A 17330-nucleotide genomic window follows, 5' to 3' on the forward strand; every position below is an offset into this window, starting at 1 on the left:
CTGGGCGTCATGTTGCTTGTGGGACCCTCCAATGCATCTGTAATGTTGTACTCCATATATCATGGACAGCCTTTGAGGTAGGCCGTGTGAGTGGTTCTCCATACTAATGTACGCAAAGAAAGTTCTCAGCTCAGGAATAGAACACGCGTCATATCAACCAAGATCCTGTTGGCTGTATCCTGTCGGCTCCATTCGGCTGCATCTCATGAAATAAAGATGGCCCGAGCGACCCATGGTTAGCGCCAAAAGGACGCACTCAAATTGACTTGACTAAGCCCAAAACAGTTCGTGTATTTCCTAATATGGCAGATCCACGTCACCTACAGTCATGTGATTTGATCAGGGTCTAGGCGGTGTCGACTATCTACCCAATGAGAGGCGACCGCGGCGAGTCCGTTTCGATCCTTCAACATTGAACAACCCACGTGACTTTTCAAGAACGCAAGACCAATCACATATACTACACGGACCCATATCCATATACCCTCAATAAAAGACCTTGGCAGGAGAAAAGTCAAGGGATTTCCTCTTTGACTAAGCGTTGTCAACCTTAGTGCAGGGACCATGGTAATTTGCTCGGGAATATATTCAGTTGACCATATACTCTGAAGGCTAATCTGTAGAGTAGAGTTCATCGTTTTGGCAGATACATACCGCCTACTTATTTCGGATGACCAATGCAGAACGTAGCCACGTGATACAAATACCTGATTAGGTACATGGGATAAAAGGCACCAGGGCGGTGTACTGCCTCAGGCGGTGTCGGACAGCAGTATCATTTTTTTCTAACCGCAGGGAAGTTTTTTGGTCGCAAGACGAAGCTAAGTGTTTTTCCAATCAACACTACTCCGGAATCGCCATGCCTCGCAAGGCGATTGACTCGCGGATTCCCGCTCTTATTCGAAATGGCGTGCAGGAGAAGAAGCGCAGCTTCTTCGTGGTTGTTGGTGACCATGCCAAGGATGTGATCGTGCATCTTCACTATATCATGTCCAGCGTGGACGTGAAGCAGAACAAGTCTGTACTATGGGCTTACAAGAAGGACCTGCTCGGCTTTACGAGTCACCGAAAGAAGCGCGAAATGAAGATCAAGAAGGAGGTCAAGCGTGGCATTCGTGAACCCAACCAGGAAGACCCATTCGAACTTTTCATCACCCTCAACCAGATCCGCTATGTCTACTACAAGGAAACCGAGAAGATTTTGGGTAACACTTACGGCATGTGTGTGTTGCAGGACTTCGAGGCCATGACTCCCAATTTGCTTGCGCGAACCGTCGAGACCGTCGAGGGTGGAGGTTTGGTGATCTTGCTTTTGAAGAGCATGACCAGTCTGAAGCAGCTCTACACCATGTCCATGGATATTCACTCGCGATACCGCACAGAGGCGCATGATGATGTTGTGGCTCGTTTCAACGAGCGATTCATTCTGTCCCTCGGAAGCTGCGATTCGTGCCTGGTGGTCGACGACGAGCTGAACGTGTTGCCCATCTCCGGCGGCAAGAGTGTGAAGCCCCTCCCCGCCCCCGAAACAACCGACGAGTCAGCTTCCGGCACCAAGAAGGAATTGAAGGAAATCAAGGAGAGTTTGGCCGACTCCAAGCCCGTCGGGCCTCTGCTGAGCTTGGCCCGCACCGTGGATCAAGCGAAGGCCCTCCTGACTTTTGTTGATGCAATTGCCGAAAAGACTTTGAAGAGCACGGTTACACTGACTGCTGGTCGTGGACGAGGAAAGTCCGCCGCTCTCGGTGTCGCCATTGCCGCGGCTGTCGCTCACGGCTACAGCAACATCTTCATTACTTCTCCTAGCCCGGAGAACTTGAAGACACTCTTCGAATTCATTTTCAAGGGCTTCGATGCACTTGGATATCTCGACCATGTCGACTACACCATCCTGCAGTCGACCAACCCTGACTTCAACAAGGCCGTTGTGCGTGTGAACATTCACCGCAACCACCGTCAAACCATCCAGTACATTCAGCCCCAGGACGCGCAAGTTTTGGGACAGGCAGAGCTCCTCGTTATTGATGAGGCTGCAGCTATCCCTCTCCCATTGGTGCGCAAGCTGATGGGACCTTACCTGGTGTTCATGTCCTCCACCATTAATGGATACGAAGGCACGGGCCGGTCCCTGTCTCTGAAGTTGATCCAGCAACTGCGGGAACAATCCCGAACTGGAGTCAAGACAGACGATACCGACATCGCCGACCGCAGCACAGGCAAGTCAGCCAAGGGTGCCGACAAGAACCTCAGCGGCCGAACGTTGAGGGAGATCACTCTCTCGGAGCCCATTCGGTATGCCCCAGGTGATTCTGTCGAGAAATGGCTGAACAAGGTCCTCTGCCTTGACGCAACTCTTCCCAAGTCGCACATGAACACACAAGGCTGCCCTCACCCCTCGCAGTGCCAGCTGCTTCAGGTCAACCGTGATACCCTGTTCTCCTTCCACCCTGTCTCCGAGAAGTTCTTGCAGCAGATGATGGCGCTCTACGTTGCCAGTCACTACAAGAACACACCCAACGACCTTCAGCTTATGAGTGACGCTCCTGCTCATCAACTCTATGTCCTCGTCCCGCCTATTGATGAGGGGGGCCACCAAGCTCCCCGAGCCACTTTGCGTTATTCAGGTCGCCCTTGAAGGTCGTATCAGTCGCCAGAGTGTGCTTAACAGTTTGAGCCGTGGTCAGCGCGCGGGAGGTGATCTCATCCCCTGGTTGGTCAGCCAGCAGTTCCAAGATGAAAACTTCGCCAGTCTCTCAGGTGCTCGTATTGTCCGTATCGCAACGAACCCCGAATATGTGGGTATGGGATACGGTTCCCGGGCTATGCAGCTTCTGGTTGACTTCTTCGAGGGCAAGTTCACCAACTTGGAGGAGGAGAACATTGCCGCCGAAGAGCAAATGGTCCGTGTTACGGACGAAGAGCTCGCCAGCTCTAGCCTCTTGGATGACAATGTCCACGTCCGAGACATTCGCTCCATGCCTCCGCTGTTCGGCAAGCTGACCGAACGTCGCCCTGATGTCCTCGACTACGTCGGCGTCAGCTACGGTCTTACCCCATCCCTTCACAAGTTCTGGAAACGCGGTTCTTTCGTCCCGGTGTATCTGCGCCAGACCCCTAACGAACTCACTGGAGAGCACTCTTGCGTGATGGTCCGCACCCTCTCCACCGGCGAGGCAGACGATGCCTGGCTAAGCGCCTACGCGCGCGACTTCCACAAGCGATTCCTCTCGCTGATGTCCTACCAATTCGGCCAATTCCCATCCGTCCTCTCCCTCAGCATATGCGAGGCCGCCAACTCCGGTGCCAAGAAGGACCCGACGTTCAAGCCGCGCACACTGCAAAAAGCCGACCTTGATGCCGCCTTCTCGCCCTTCGATCTCAAGCGTCTGGACAGCTACGCCAACAACCTCTTGGACTACCACGTTATCCTGGATCTCGTCCCCGCACTCTCCGACTACTACTTTGCCAACCGTCTCGATGGCAAGGTCAGCCTCTCGGGCGTGCAGCAATCCATCCTCCTCGCCATCGGCCTGCAGCACAAGAGCCTCGACGACCTCGAGAAGGAGCTGAACCTCCCCTCCTCCCAGCTCCTCGCCATGTTCCTCAAGATTGTCCGCAAGGTCTCCACCCACTTCCGCAATCTCATCGAGAACGAGATCGAGCAATCTCTGCCCGCACAGAAGGTTCGTGTCGAGACCTCTGCCGCTCACGACGACGAGCCCGAAGTCAACCTCCAGCCCCTGCCAATCAGTCTCGAGGATGAGCTCCGCGAAGGAAGCAAGAAGATCGATGAGGAGATGCTCGCCAAGCAGCGTGCTCTGAGCGCAGCTAACCCGTAAGTTTTCAATCACGTTGTCTATATATCGAAACAACAATAACTGATTTCCAGCCCGCAGTGATGGACCTGATGGCTCTAAGTCTTCCAAGCGCAAGAAGATCGAGACTGCGCGGGATATCTACGATAAGGAGATTGACTCGAAGAGGCAAAAGATGATCAAGAAGGGCACCGAGGGCCGCAAAAAGCGCTGAATGATTTAGGTTCTGGACAGTTTTCTTTTTGCATTAATGTACGGTGTTCGGTTTCTTGGGTCTAAAAAGACTTGCTTGTGTCTAGTATTTGTCTGTATTCTTCAAGGTTCATGTTTCCACAGGATATCCGTCTCTTGTACATACAATGAATCATGTGTTTATTATATCTACGACAGTCTGAATATTCCGCATAGATAGATGGGATATCGCCTGACGGCTTGATGATCTGGGTACATAAGCATATGCGATTCGCTCTTAAAACTAAGAAAAAATAGAAGACTAGGTAAAGGTCACCAAACTAGCATGGACCTCTTCCACCATGAAATGATCACAGCTCATCATGCTCCGCGGCCTGTTCTTCAGTCTCAGCCTTGGTTTCAGCCTCAGCCTCGACCGTCTCAGCTTCAGGCTCAACCTCAGCTTCCGCCTCAGGCTTAACCTCAGCCTCGGATTCAGTCTCAGCCTCAACACTGACAACAATGCCCTCAGGCAACTTCTCCTTAGTCCCGTCACCCAAGCGAATCGCATCAACCCAAGACTCAACAGCAACAGCCCCGAAGTCCGCATCGGCACCGCTGAACCGACGCCACCATCCACGACGCGCATTCAAAGCGATAATCTCAACCGTCTGGCCATCAGCCAATTCCAATGCCTCACGCAGAGTCTTAGACGCAGTGTTGATGGCAGGAACAGCGTACAGCGGGAAGAGATGCGTTCCGCGCAGAGCGTGCTTGTGTCCGATCTCAGCGACGCTCGCGAGTGCCTCGGTGGCATGCGCTGGAAGCGCAGCATCCGGCTCGCTCGTCTCGGGGAGGATGACTAGCACACAGGTGCCGGACTTTGGTGTTAGGCAGGCTGACTCGACGGATTCGGGGGTGGCGAGGGTTGGGATTGGGGGTGCGGGGATGGGAACCTGAACGGGCTTCTCCGACGGATCTGTTTCGTCCTGGTCCTGGGAGGCGGTGGGCTTGAGGTCTTCGGCGTCGTCGACGACGGAGGTAGGCTTGGAAGCAGGCTTGGACTTTTGTTTCGGCTTGGAGTTGGAGGCGGAGCGGGGTGAGGCGTCTGGGTTTGGTGCTGCCGCTTGGCTGAGGAACTCGGTGATGGGTTTCTTCTTCAGGTCGCCGGCGTAGATCTTGGGCTCGGCGTCGGCGCTGGGGATGAGGACGAGTGTCGGGAACTCGGTTACGTCGAACTTCTTCACAGAGGCGGATTCCTTGTTCCGGACTTGGGCGATGTCAATCGCGCCGAGGAAGTCGACTGCCAGGGCGCGGATCAGCGCGCCTGTTGTGCCCTTCTCGGTGAACAAGATGGCCTTGGGTCGGTCTTCGTTTTGTCCAAGCCATTTGTCCAGGTCCTTGTCTGTTGCGCGCTTCACGTGGTTGGGGATGCGGTCGACGACGGCGTCGACGATACCTTTGGCGCTGCGCGCGCCTTGGTAGTCCTCGACGCGAGGCTTTCCGGGCTTTTTCGAGGGTGTCACGATTTTCAGTGTGGGGAAGCCCTGGACACCCATCTGCCCGCAGAAGGGTTTATTTTCGTCATCGTCGCAGTTGATCGCGGCGACTTTCGCGAGTCCGTCGAGGTTTTTCGCGGCTTTTTCGTAGGCAGGTTTGAGGTTCTTGCAATGGCCGCACCAGGGCGCGTAGAATCTAAGTGGGTGTGTGAGTGAAGGTTGGGGAGGCAGAGAGCTAGACAGCTAGATAGCTATAGCGGGACAGCTTACTCGACGATCTATAGTAGCAAAGCATTAGTTTTGCGCATTTGAAGAAGACTAAAAACACTCACCGAGGTATAGTTCGAGTTTGCAATGAGCGAGTTGTAAGTTTTGGGATTTAACTGGATCACCGGCGAATTCTTGGTGTATAGTCCATCGGCGTTAACAGGCAGTGCCGCAAGGAGCGACACAAGCAAGAGGCTGGCGCTGTGCAGCATGGTAATTTTCCAGAAATGAGATTCAGTAAAGAAGCCAATGGAAAGATGAATAAAGAAAGACAGAAGACAGAAGACAGAAGACACCTAAATGATTCGAATTTACGCAAGGTGTCCTGAAGCTCTTGGCATGTGGCGGATTACTAGATCGGGGACCTACCTATGTACTAACTAGTCACTTACTACTTACAATAAGCTCATACGACTCTTCCCTTTACACAGAATGGGTCTTAAAAATTCTCAGATTGAGTCCTACGTTACGTGATTGCGAAAGGCATGCCGATGAACGATATCATGTATCAAAGCTGTGGCGATGAGTACTTTTTCCATATGTACAGCGGGATAGCCACTTCTTCATCACGCCGCTGGGAAAGGATTACTTGATTCTGTCAAGATATTAGTTGACGGAGGTGTTATTGGTGTTATTCTACTGCAGCTAAGCGGATTCAATACGCGTTAAGAAAACATCTCTCCGTTCCCGTGCCGGAGCATCCGTTCCAGCCGTCGGGGTCGGCGACACTGGCGGTTGGACGAATTTCAAGTCCCCTAAGACGGACTTTACTAAATTTACTAAATCCCGCAAGTTTTGCTTAAGCTTAGAAATACGAATATGCACTGCTGTCAGATTGAGGTTTACTCACCTTTGTCAGAACCAATGCTTCTCGGCATTATTGATAGACTTGGCTGAAACGGACCATCCTTCTAAATCCGTTACACCTAGCTGCCTTGTACCTCACACCATATGTATTAACAATTTATTGGCATTATGCATATGAACCAGGTGAGCGTGTTTACAGAAGGTCTATCAATTATTATAAAACCATGCAATATTGTACCGACTGGCTTTGTAACATGATCAACAAAAGGACATATCGGGTATGTTAGCTAAAACCAGTGAAACTGCTCAATATAGAATCCCACTGGATGTCTTCGACAGGGAATACGTCGCCCAAATCACCGTAGATAGATGGCCAGGCTTGGGGTGTTATAGTAACCTCGTTGGGGTGAACAGCACTTATGGACGTATCCTGCCTTGCGTCTTGAGACGGCACAGATCCAACAATTGTCCGGATTTGATACGGATAACACCGTGCTAGCAGCCGCATTTTAGAGCAAAGGCTCCCCACAATGTCCGTCTCTTTGTCTGCAGCAGACATCCCCTCAAATTTCGTCTCCAGCGCGTTGGCGAGCTCTGTGACAAGATTGGGATACTCCGCTGCATCAACAACGGCCTGCACTTGGGCTTCCGTGGTAGAGTCGGTGCGACCAGTAATGAGGTTGAGAAGGGTTAATACTGCAGTGGGTATGTACCCCACTGCCGCACATATACGAGCACTCGTAGTTATTGTCATATGGGCGATCTCCGACGGTGGCAGGTTTGTGACCGTATGAATTAGCTCCTTGCTCCGCTGGATTGCACCCATCAGCATGGTTGTCCGGACTGCGCTCTCAGGCTCTGCAATCCACAGTTCCTCCCGAAGAGATAATTCCTCGAGCCGCATTTCCACGTATTTGATTTCAGTGTATATTGCATTCTCTGCCAGGCCGGTCAATCTCCATCAGCCACTTGGGATCCACGACACACCTGTTGACGACGGATAGCTTGAGAGGTCCTTTTCTACAGATGCCCTCACACTATCAAATTGTCGCTGCAGGGAGCCGCGCGTAACTTGGATGAGGGCACTTCCACCACTTGCTTCTATCGAAGCGTAAACTTCATCCATTGTTGCCAAGAAAGATTGTAGCTGAATAAATGGCGTAATCCACCGATCCGACAGATGTTCGGTAGCTGCTATGCTCTCAACGCACACATGGGTTCGAAAATCATGCTTCATGTTAATCGGCCGGCCGAGTGTGCCACAGATACTAATATGAAGTTAGCCGAAGCCGCTTCTACCAGCGCGGACAACCTCACCCAACCGACAGCCAATACGTGCCGAGCAGCGCCCGCTCCTCATCCAAGCTTGGACTACGCTTTCTGTGCAGTCCCAAATCATACGAAATAGAAACACAAAGCTGTGCCAACAGCAAAAGTCGCGGGTGATATCTCTCTGCAGGGTATGAGTACCATGCGCAGTGTATCAACAGACCACGGAGCAACTCGAGATTCCTCTCGGACCGTGCCACAATCCTCGACGTAACGTGATTCATAATCTCCTCAGCGACGGTTTTGCGCAGAGGGTGCGCACTGCCTATAGTCGCGGCTACGATGCACAAAAAGAGAAAAGGCTCTCGGTTCCTGAGGCGAACAGCTGTCTCGCCGTGTGCGAGCAATACAAAGGGAAACTTCGGCACCAAGTCAAATTGGAATGTCGCAACCAAGCGTTCAGTCTCGGCTTCACTCAAAAGCCCTCGATCTACAATAGATGGCTGACCCTCCAGAACAGAGCTGGTCGGCGGGTCGAGGCCATGGGACGGGTCTTTAGCAGCATCTAGCAGCTCGGAAATGTCTGTCGAATCCAGCTCGGGATCATGAGACGAGTTCAAGTCGTTGGTGGGCGGATTAGAAGTAGATGTATCGGGCAATGTCTGTCCATGCTGTCGGGTCAAGGCAGTCAGCTGCGACGTCAACTGGTCGACCTTCTTCTCTAGCATCTCCACACGACTGCATCTATAATTAATACCATAAATGCCATATGTACTGGGAAGCATTACCTTGGTGCAGCCTTGCGCTTCCGCTTCGTCTGCGGAAGGTCAAGGTATGTGCATGACTTGCCTAAACGAGCGCACCGCTGGCACAGGTTGACGGTCTGCGGTGTGCATTTCGCCTTGGCAGCCGTACACGCCACACATGCCCTCCTCTTGACTGCAGATATTGTGGCGCTCATGATGTCGCGAACGGAGCGGAGGAAACGGAGTGATCGGTTGATGTGGACGGCCGGTTGTTTAGTTTGGACCGGGAAGACCGGACCGTCCGATTTGACCGGTTTGTAATCGAATATATACTTCCAGGAACTATATAAATATCAGTCGCATCAGCAATAAATCTACCCATTGATCAGTGGAATGACTATTTTTCTACCTTGAAACAAAATAAAAATGTCTTCATATGCCATCACTGGAGCCTCCAAGGGCATTGGCCGCGAGTTCGTGCGCCAACTCGCTGCCGATACCACCAACACGGTCCTGGCTATTGTGCGAGATCCCGAATCACCTTATATATCTGAGCTCGCCTCCAAGCACCATAACGTGCACGTTATCAAAGGCGATGTTACAGACCCAAAGTCCATCCTCGAGGCTGCCTCGGCCGCAGCTGCCATCACAGGTGGTAAGCTAGACGTGCTTATTCACAACTCCAACGCCGTCGATATGGCCACCATGTCCTTCAACCCGACCGAGATCCCCTTCGATGCTCAAGCTGTTCGAGCAATTTTTGACCCGCCGCTCAGTACCGGCATCTACGGCAGTCTATGGACGACTAACGCCTTCCTTCCCCTGATTGAGAAGGGCATCCAGAAGAAGATTGTGCACATCTCCAGCGCCATGGCAGATTTGGATCTTATCAATAAGACTGGTGTCAGTTATGCTGTTGCGTACTCTGTTGCAAAGGCCGGGATGAACGTCCAAGTCGCCAAGTACGCAGCAGAACTTGGGCCTAGGGGCATCAAGGTGTTGGCTTTAAGCCCTGGATGGGTTGATACGTGGGAGGGTAAGTGACCTTTTACCTTACTGCAATAATGGTGGGTACTGATATCATCGCAGGAGAGAAACCCTCTCAGGTAGTAGAAGCGGAAAAGGTCATGCTGAAGCAGTTTCAGGCAGCTGAGCCTGAACTCAAAGGGCAGATCCAGCCTGAGGAGAGCGTTAGAAAGTGCCTCCAAGTGATTGAGCGTCTGGATGCCGAGACGAGCGGTTTGCTTCTGAGCCATAATGGGGACAAGCAAAGGTGGTTGTGAGGTCTGGATACTGATCAGTTGCATTAGGGGCCATAATTGGGGGTATGTAGTATAAGAATAGGACTATAGCTAGACCTCTCAAAGAGTAGTAGAACGGTCTTCTCAAAGGTTGGAGCATTTTGACTGACTGCTTCTTCCTACCTCTTCTTAATCCTACCTTTCATTATTAGAGACGCCTATGCCAGAAAAGCCTTAGCTATTTGATATGTTTTCTCAGTGGTCTTCTCAGTGGTCTTTTCTGGCAGTCTCCTTGGGTATATACATTTGACTACTAATCTCTCCTTACTAGATCACGTAGATACAAGCTAACTATATTAAGAGTTTTAGACTGGCAGAACCGGTAGGATTTGGAGGTATATCTTGTTTAGCCCAGGTCTGCCATTTACGCTTACAATACTGTATGCCATTGATCACAATATTGAAAAGGGGTGGCGCACTGGGCCCAATATGTCTGCACGTTATAGCAGCGCCAGGTTTCGGTATTTTCTTGTATTTTCCACACTGGAATGGCGCCTCTAATTACCAGTTGACAGGTTGACAACTACTTGTTCCCTCGTTTCCACTGGTGACCAAAACGACGCCAAAAATGGCTCCCTTTCAGCTGAATTCAAGTCCCCTCCCTTTTCGCCCAGTTTACTCTGAGACCATATTGCGGGGTTGAGCTGGGCTCCTACTTGGTTATTTCCCCCGTGTGGTTGCAGAAAATCTGGTCGATTTGGTACCGGCTATTGATTCAACCGCCATTTAAGTCGCCGAAACCAAACAGCTGGATCTACCAGCTGGATCAATCTCGGGGGTTTGTTTGATAATGACTATACTGTTTAGTAAGAATTGAGTATGACGTTAATACAGGCTACAAAAAGGCTACACGGTGAAAACGACAGTTCTAGATGTAACCTTTGACAGTGAGGGAAAACATCCATTCATACAGAAATAAGAATGCAATAATCATAGTCGCTGCTGAACAAAAGCAAAAGCGAAAGTAAAAATAAAGAAAAGAAAAAAGCAAATTTGACTCATCCGTGGCTTAGCATAGCAATGATTTAGAGATTCTTCATGGCAAGAATTGCGTCACGGACATCAGCTCCAAGCACAGTTCCAGCGTCAGCGTCACGAGTGGAGGTATCATCGGAGTCAAACGTCTTGTCTTGAACAAGGGATTCAGGGAGTTCCGATCCTGAAACACAACGGGCTAATGTAACCAGTGTTGACCGATTAAGGTATTCGCCGGCGGAGGGCCAAAAACGCGTAGCTTCAGCCTTTTTCGCAACGGCGTCACTGGCTCCTCGGCTCTTTGCACTCAGGTACGCAATAATGAAACAGAAGTACAAATATTGAGCATTCACCACCTGAAGCTCCAGAAATGAACGGACCAGCCGAAAGGTCCGGGGGTGTGATAGTGCGTATGGCAAGGTCTCTGGTTAATGAAAACCCAGATCTGCCGAAAACGCTCTGGCCAGAAGCGGTATACACGTCAGCATATATCTTAAATCGGATGCCGACAAAGCTCACCAATGGAAATCGGATAATACCATGGATGGAGCTGATGAAACTGGCTGCACCAGATGGGATCAAGGATCAGCGTATCAACCTTTCAAACCTTAGCCTAAGGTGTATAGCTGCTTGGCGTACTCCCGGATCCTGGATTCGAAAAGAACCCAATCTGACAAAATGGCTCCTAGAGTAGAGATTGGATGGTTAGTAGGGTATGTCTCTAAAAACCTATATCGGATCTGGTTCCCACAGAAAGGAGGCCAACATAGAAGGATAGATGTCGTCAGGGACGCTGTGTTTGATGAAAACTGGCGATATAGAGCGGGAGAAAAGCCGTATGAAGAAGCAGTTAGTACGAAAGAAATGGGATCTCTCCTGCCAGCAGTTCTTATATGGGATGAAGCTCGGTCTGATGTTAGCACCCAGATGTAGATGACGTTAGCAATAGCCCGCATTGCTCTCTATGATGATACTCACCATACACAATAAGGTCAGGATCCGTATATAGATGCAGATGCAGATGAAGCTGCAGATGCAGATGCAGAGAGAGAGATGCGAAGTGAGAGAAGTGAGAGAAGTGAGAGAAGAGAGGAAGGTGATAGGCAGCAAACACCATTTGTCATCCAAAAACCATCTGATCTCACACCACCCCGGCATCGATCAGACCGCTAGAAAGGCAAACAGCAAACAGAGACTATATGCCAGGATCTTTCCTAGCGGATATACCCCTACCTTCTCCACCAACCTCACCATCACCAACCTTACCAACCTCTCCATCCTCCCATACCATCCAAAACCAACCTTTTATACCGGAACAGACCCCGTTTTCATCATCTATAGCATCACGAACCCCGGATTCCTATATAGTTACAGATCGTGCAGAGACAACGATAGGACCGTAGGTGATGGAGGGGACAAACGAAGCTGGAAGTGAGAGCAAAGTGAGAGAGGGTCTGAACAGATTGTCAAAACCAGACCATTTTTGTTACATAGTTAGTTAGAGAATTTTATCATTGTGAAATTGACATACATTCATCATACACCTGATTTCTGTCATGAAGTAAAAGAAAAGCAACTAAGGCCCATTCGGATTTGACATGGCAGAGCCGCCAAGGTAGGTACTAATTAGACTATAATTCCAAGGTTCCAAGGTTGAGGTCCTCTACGTCCGTCGACATTTTCATATTTTCATTTGTATATTTATGTATAACCAGGGATGGTTAACTACATAGCGTGCTGATAGAAGCAGTGCATTGGTGCTAAAGGAAGTAAGGAATGCCCATGGCCATATACAGATCCGTAATGATATTGAAAAGCTACAAACACCGGGTTCTATCATATCAAGTGTTTCCAGCAAGAAAATGCCGAGAAATGTCTAGACTGTTCAAAATCCACCAGAATTGCCAACGGCATACCGACGCGCCAGTTAGGTAAACACAATTCAGAATCCAAGGGGAAACTCAAAATCCCTCCGTCTGACTATAAGAAAATTATTTCAGGGTAGCAGGCATGCTGGTCTTGGCCTTTTCAGCTGCAGCATCCACTGCCTTGCGCAATTTGTCCTTCTTGATGTTCTTGAGGTAGGCGAACAGGACGATGAAAAGGAGCTCCATCCTTCTCAAAGGTTAGTACAACCAGATGGTATTCTGGAAACAGAAACATACCTCTCCTTGGTCATCATGAGCAGACCTTGGACCAAAAGACCTTTCAGAATCTGAGGTCCGATACCCTTGAAGAGGGAAAAGAGACCCTCATTATCAACAATGTGTTTCATGACCTCACCAAAGGTCTTGAAGGGCTTGCCATTCCGGCTCGGCGGTGGGCGAGACTGCAGTCCAACCTTGGCGACAATCAGAGGCTGGGTTGCGATCGTGGCCAAAGCCTTGGACATGGCACCAAGCACTAAAATAATAATTAGGAAGCCATTGTTGACCCGGAGAATTGCCACTACTCACGGAAAGCCTCCCAGGGCTTGAGGTTGTTCTTCCCTGGGAAGATAACATCCTTTAGACGCTGGTATGCGCCATAGGTGATGGCCGGGTTAACGACCAGGATCAAGCTAGCCTTCAGGCCGCGCCACAGGCCGCTCCAGCCGTCCTCGCTGTCGACCACTTCCCGACCCGTCTCGATCAACCCCTTCTTCTCGCCCTTCGGCTGTGTCTGCTGTCGGGTTGTGATAACGGCCACCGGGATAGTGAAAAGCTGAGCCACGGCGCCGGAGACGGCGCCCAGGGAGAGCTCAATTGCGGTGCCGGGGGCCTGTGTCGGCTTGGCAGAAGCCATGTAGAGCGTTCTTACGACGCTGTACCAATAGAAGTATGCGAAGTTTGTTGAGGCGACGCCTAGAAGGGCTCCAGCCATTCCCGAGTACAGACCATTATAGCCCTCCTTCTCCACGATCTTGGTGATAGCATCCATGGTCGATTCATAATGTTCGAGGTTATCGGGCCGCACGGTTCCGTTCTTTTCTTTGACTTGTACTTGTAGTTTCGTCTTGACTCTACGGATCGGGGGCATTAAAGTCAGCGGGATTTGATCTGATAAGTTTTATCTGGGTCCTCACAAGTCAAGTGGGTACACCATCGCGTTTGCAAGGACGGCACCAGTCGCGCCTGCCACGGCGCTGCCCCATGGCGACAGCGCAGGTTTGGATTGACCGGCCATGATGTACGTTAACGGTATTCGAAAGTGAGCGCAACAATTAAGAATATGACCCGCGGAGAGGGTTCGCTTCGGGCGACAGGAGAAATATTGGGCGGGGCTGCTACACTGCTTGGCTCCGAACAGCGGAGAAGGTGAAATGGAAGAGAGAGTATAATGGGGAAACACAAACACACACAGATATGGTCATACCGAAGTCAACCGAATAATGAAAAAAGAGACCGAGCTCATGAGCCGGTCTCAAATGCAAATGCACCTCGGCGTTCTCACCTTAAAACGAGCCGAGGTCCACTTCGGGGTGAGGTCAGTATGAGCTTATGTCATGACTTGCATTCCATGTGTTTACTTTTTTTATTTCTTTTTTTTTTTCTCTGAATATTAGTTCCTTGTTATTTTCGATTTGTATAGTTATAGAATTGAATACAATAATAATCATCAATATGTTGGTCTCTACAAATCCACGTCTCGGAATATTCACCGGAATTAAAGTGGCCTTCTCTCGGCTCAGCCGAATCCGGTAATTTACTTGCTGTTCGATCTGATTACCTCCACGACTAGTCAACGCAAGTATGTCTAGACCTGCATCCACACAATCCCTTATATCTCAAGCACGGGTAATTTTGCCTCTGTTTACACTTACATCTTAAGGAAGCTAATGATTTGATAGAGCGCTGAAGAGGCGATAGCCGCAGCGACCTCCAAGAAAGCGGCATTGGAGGCAGCTATCAATGCCGCCGAGCATTACATGAAAGCGCTGCGCCTGGCGCCCGCCGACGACAAAAAGCTACTAGACGCCAAATGCAAGGAATTGATATCCAAAGCTGAGAAGATCAAGGCCGCCACTGACTGGCAGTCGGCTGCTCGTGCGGGGCCCCAGAAAGCCTTCCCTAGCCTACGGCCGCCGGCATCCACGCGGAAGCTCACCACCCGTGAAGAGATCATCATCCTTGAGGGTGCCAAACTCAACGGTTATATCTTTCCACCATGGAGTCGCGCACCGCCTCAGGATGAATTTGTATATAAAGGGCAGCTTTTTACGTATGTGGAGAACATGGCGTAAATGCTGATCTATTCTAACCGGGTATAGGGATACGCCTGATTTACACCTCTCTGAATGCCAGAGGGAAATTTTCGCAGGCTGGAAACGGCCACATGATCTGTTGCAGACAATGAATACGGCCAAGCAGCCGTATGATATAATTAATCCAGCTATGTCGGCTTCGGGGGAAACAGACCTCGTGCAGGATGTCTTAACAGATTGTTCAGTCGTCGCAAGCCTTTGCGCCACAACTGCTCGATCGGAACGAGGTCTAGGGCAGGTATGGACCAATTTGATCCCACGTCGATGAGTCCCAGAGCTAATTCGAACAGCATGCATCACCGACACTGTACCCATGCAGTGAGGATAAGAACCCAATACTTTCGCATTCTGGGAAGTACATATTTCGCTTCTACTTCAATGGGTCTTTCCGGAAGGTAGTGATAGATGATCGGTTGCCATCATCGAAGACTACACGCTCACTTCATGTGATCGATCGCAACAACTCGAACTTTTTGTGGCCTGCTCTTGTGGAGAAGGCCTACTTGAAGGTCCGTGGAGGCTATGATTTCCCAGGAAGTAACTCAGGGACCGACCTTTGGGTGCTTACTGGTTGGATTCCGGAACAAGTCTTTTTACATCACGACGATTCGACCTCTGATGAGATCTGGGGGCGTTTATACAGCGCCTTCTGGCATGGTGATGTGGTTTTAACTATCGGTACTGGGAAATTGACTGAACTGGAACAACAAGGACTGGGGCTAGTTAGCGAGCACGACTATGCTATCCTGGACCTGAAGGAAGTCCAGGGTCGTCGTCAGTTTCTTTTGAAGAACCCGTGGGCCGGTGCAGAACCCCATATACAAAGCAGTCTTACGGCAGATCTCGGCTCACTCGGCCTGAATGATAAACCTCCCCTTTCGCCAGGCACGTTTTGGATGGACTGTGAACAAGTTCTTCAAAATTTCGAGAACCTGTACCTTAACTGGAATCCTGGTTTGTTCAAATACCGGGAGGACATACACTTCACTTGGGATTTGTCGCATGGTCGAGTTATCGCTGGTTGCTTCGTGAAGAACCCACAATTTTCCATCTCCAGTGATTCAGGAGGAACGGTCTGGCTGCTTCTCGGGAAGCATTTTAAGACCGACCATCAAGAGTTCGATACTGGGGAATCGGAAAATGAAACAGGCTTTATCAGCATCTACATCTTCCAAGCAGATGGCCGAAGAGTGTCTCTCAGTGATGGCGCGCTCCACCGCGGACCATACGTGGACTCTCCCAACACGCTTATGAGGCTGGAAATGCCTCCCAAGTCGACCTACACCGCAGTGGTCTCAGAGCAATCACTCCCGTCATCCGCCCAGAATTTCACACTTTCTGCGTTTTCAACTGCCCCTGTGGCTGTGGCACCCTCGCTAGATAAATATCTATGCTTGACCAAGGCAAGTGGTTCCTGGACAGCAATGACAGCAGGCGGGAATGCCGAGTCCCCTCGGTACCACTCCAATCCACAATTCAGCATACGAATTTCCGAACCGACAGACGTTTCCATATTGCTCGAGACCACTGAAGCGGAGCTAGCGACTCATGTGAAAATCTTCTGGTCAAACGGGCAGCGCGTATCACGTGTGCGAAGCCGAGACATCATTGCAGATAGCGGCGATTACCGTCGTGGGTGCGCACTGGCCGAAACCAAATCTCTGGACAAAGGCACCTATACCATCGTCTGCTCCACATTTGCACCTGACCAGTTTGGCCGCTTCACGTTATGGATTTCCTCCACGATCCCCTGTGTAGTCCAGCCCTTGGTTTCCGAGTCTGCTGGGCGGCGCGCCGTCCTATCCGAAGTGGGCGTTTTGTCTCCGGGCAAGGACCGGATGCTGGCCTCCCTGCGGGTCTCCCGTTTGACGCGGATCCGACTTATTGCGAGGAATAAGCGGTCCACGGTCGGCTTGCGTGCTGTTGCTCCGTCTCCTGTACTGATGACTGTGGAGCTGGGCCAGGGGCCATACAAGGAGATACTAGCTACCTCGGAGGATGGAGCTCATAGCGATGCTGCGTCTGGGGTACGTGTTGAAGACTTCGATTTGTTACCCAGTGCCGAATCACGTCGTGTGTGGATTGTTATTGAGCGCATTGGGGGTCCGGGAGGGCAGGTGGAGGATCATTTTGAAGTGGAAGCATTAGCAGAGGAAAGAGTGGAGATTGGAAAGTGGGTGATTGAAGATGAATGATACCCAGTGCAGAGTCAGCCATACACAGTAAATATCATGGAA

General features: G+C 50.6%; 6 protein-coding genes across 6 annotated transcripts; 3 read left to right on the forward strand and 3 right to left on the reverse strand.

The window, feature by feature from the left end:
- Window positions 1–859: 859 nt before the first annotated feature.
- N7525_003808 (ribosome biosynthesis protein KRE33) lies at window positions 860–4029 on the forward strand (the record flags this gene model as incomplete). The annotated part of the gene is made up of 3 exons (XM_061212835.1): window positions 860–2615; window positions 2638–3835; window positions 3897–4029. The coding sequence occupies 3 exons, from the start codon at window positions 860–862 to the stop codon at window positions 4027–4029; spliced, it is 3087 nt and encodes a 1028-aa protein (XP_061069856.1).
- A 328-nt stretch (window positions 4030–4357) lies between these two features.
- N7525_003809 (putative disulfide isomerase) lies at window positions 4358–5964 on the reverse strand (the record flags this gene model as incomplete). The annotated part of the gene is made up of 3 exons (XM_061212836.1): window positions 4358–5681; window positions 5756–5763; window positions 5818–5964. 3 exons carry the CDS (start codon window positions 5962–5964, stop codon window positions 4358–4360), a joined length of 1479 nt encoding a protein of 492 aa, XP_061069857.1.
- Window positions 5965–6842: 878 nt separating this feature from the next.
- N7525_003810 (uncharacterized protein) lies at window positions 6843–8789 on the reverse strand (the record flags this gene model as incomplete). Its single annotated transcript, XM_061212837.1, has 4 exons — window positions 6843–7498; window positions 7547–7827; window positions 7877–8566; window positions 8617–8789. 4 exons carry the CDS (start codon window positions 8787–8789, stop codon window positions 6843–6845), a joined length of 1800 nt encoding a protein of 599 aa, XP_061069858.1.
- Window positions 8790–9000: 211 nt separating this feature from the next.
- Window positions 9001–9857, forward strand: N7525_003811 (SDR family oxidoreductase; the record flags this gene model as incomplete). The annotated part of the gene is made up of 2 exons (XM_002558731.1): window positions 9001–9610; window positions 9664–9857. The coding sequence occupies 2 exons, from the start codon at window positions 9001–9003 to the stop codon at window positions 9855–9857; spliced, it is 804 nt and encodes a 267-aa protein (XP_002558777.1).
- Window positions 9858–12841: 2984 nt separating this feature from the next.
- On the reverse strand, window positions 12842–14015 carry N7525_003812 (putative peroxisomal carrier protein; the record flags this gene model as incomplete). Its single annotated transcript, XM_002558730.1, has 4 exons — window positions 12842–12965; window positions 13016–13253; window positions 13307–13851; window positions 13915–14015. 4 exons carry the CDS (start codon window positions 14013–14015, stop codon window positions 12842–12844), a joined length of 1008 nt encoding a protein of 335 aa, XP_002558776.1.
- Window positions 14016–14581: 566 nt separating this feature from the next.
- N7525_003813 (calpain-like protease PalBory) lies at window positions 14582–17288 on the forward strand (the record flags this gene model as incomplete). The annotated part of the gene is made up of 4 exons (XM_002558729.1): window positions 14582–14626; window positions 14680–15050; window positions 15100–15331; window positions 15384–17288. 4 exons carry the CDS (start codon window positions 14582–14584, stop codon window positions 17286–17288), a joined length of 2553 nt encoding a protein of 850 aa, XP_002558775.1.
- Between the last annotated feature and the right edge of the window lie 42 nt (window positions 17289–17330).

Source organism: Penicillium rubens (assembly GCF_028828025.1).
Source record: "Penicillium rubens strain IBT 27055 chromosome Unknown utg000002l_segment0_segment0, whole genome shotgun sequence".
NCBI lineage: Eukaryota > Fungi > Ascomycota > Eurotiomycetes > Eurotiales > Aspergillaceae > Penicillium > Penicillium rubens.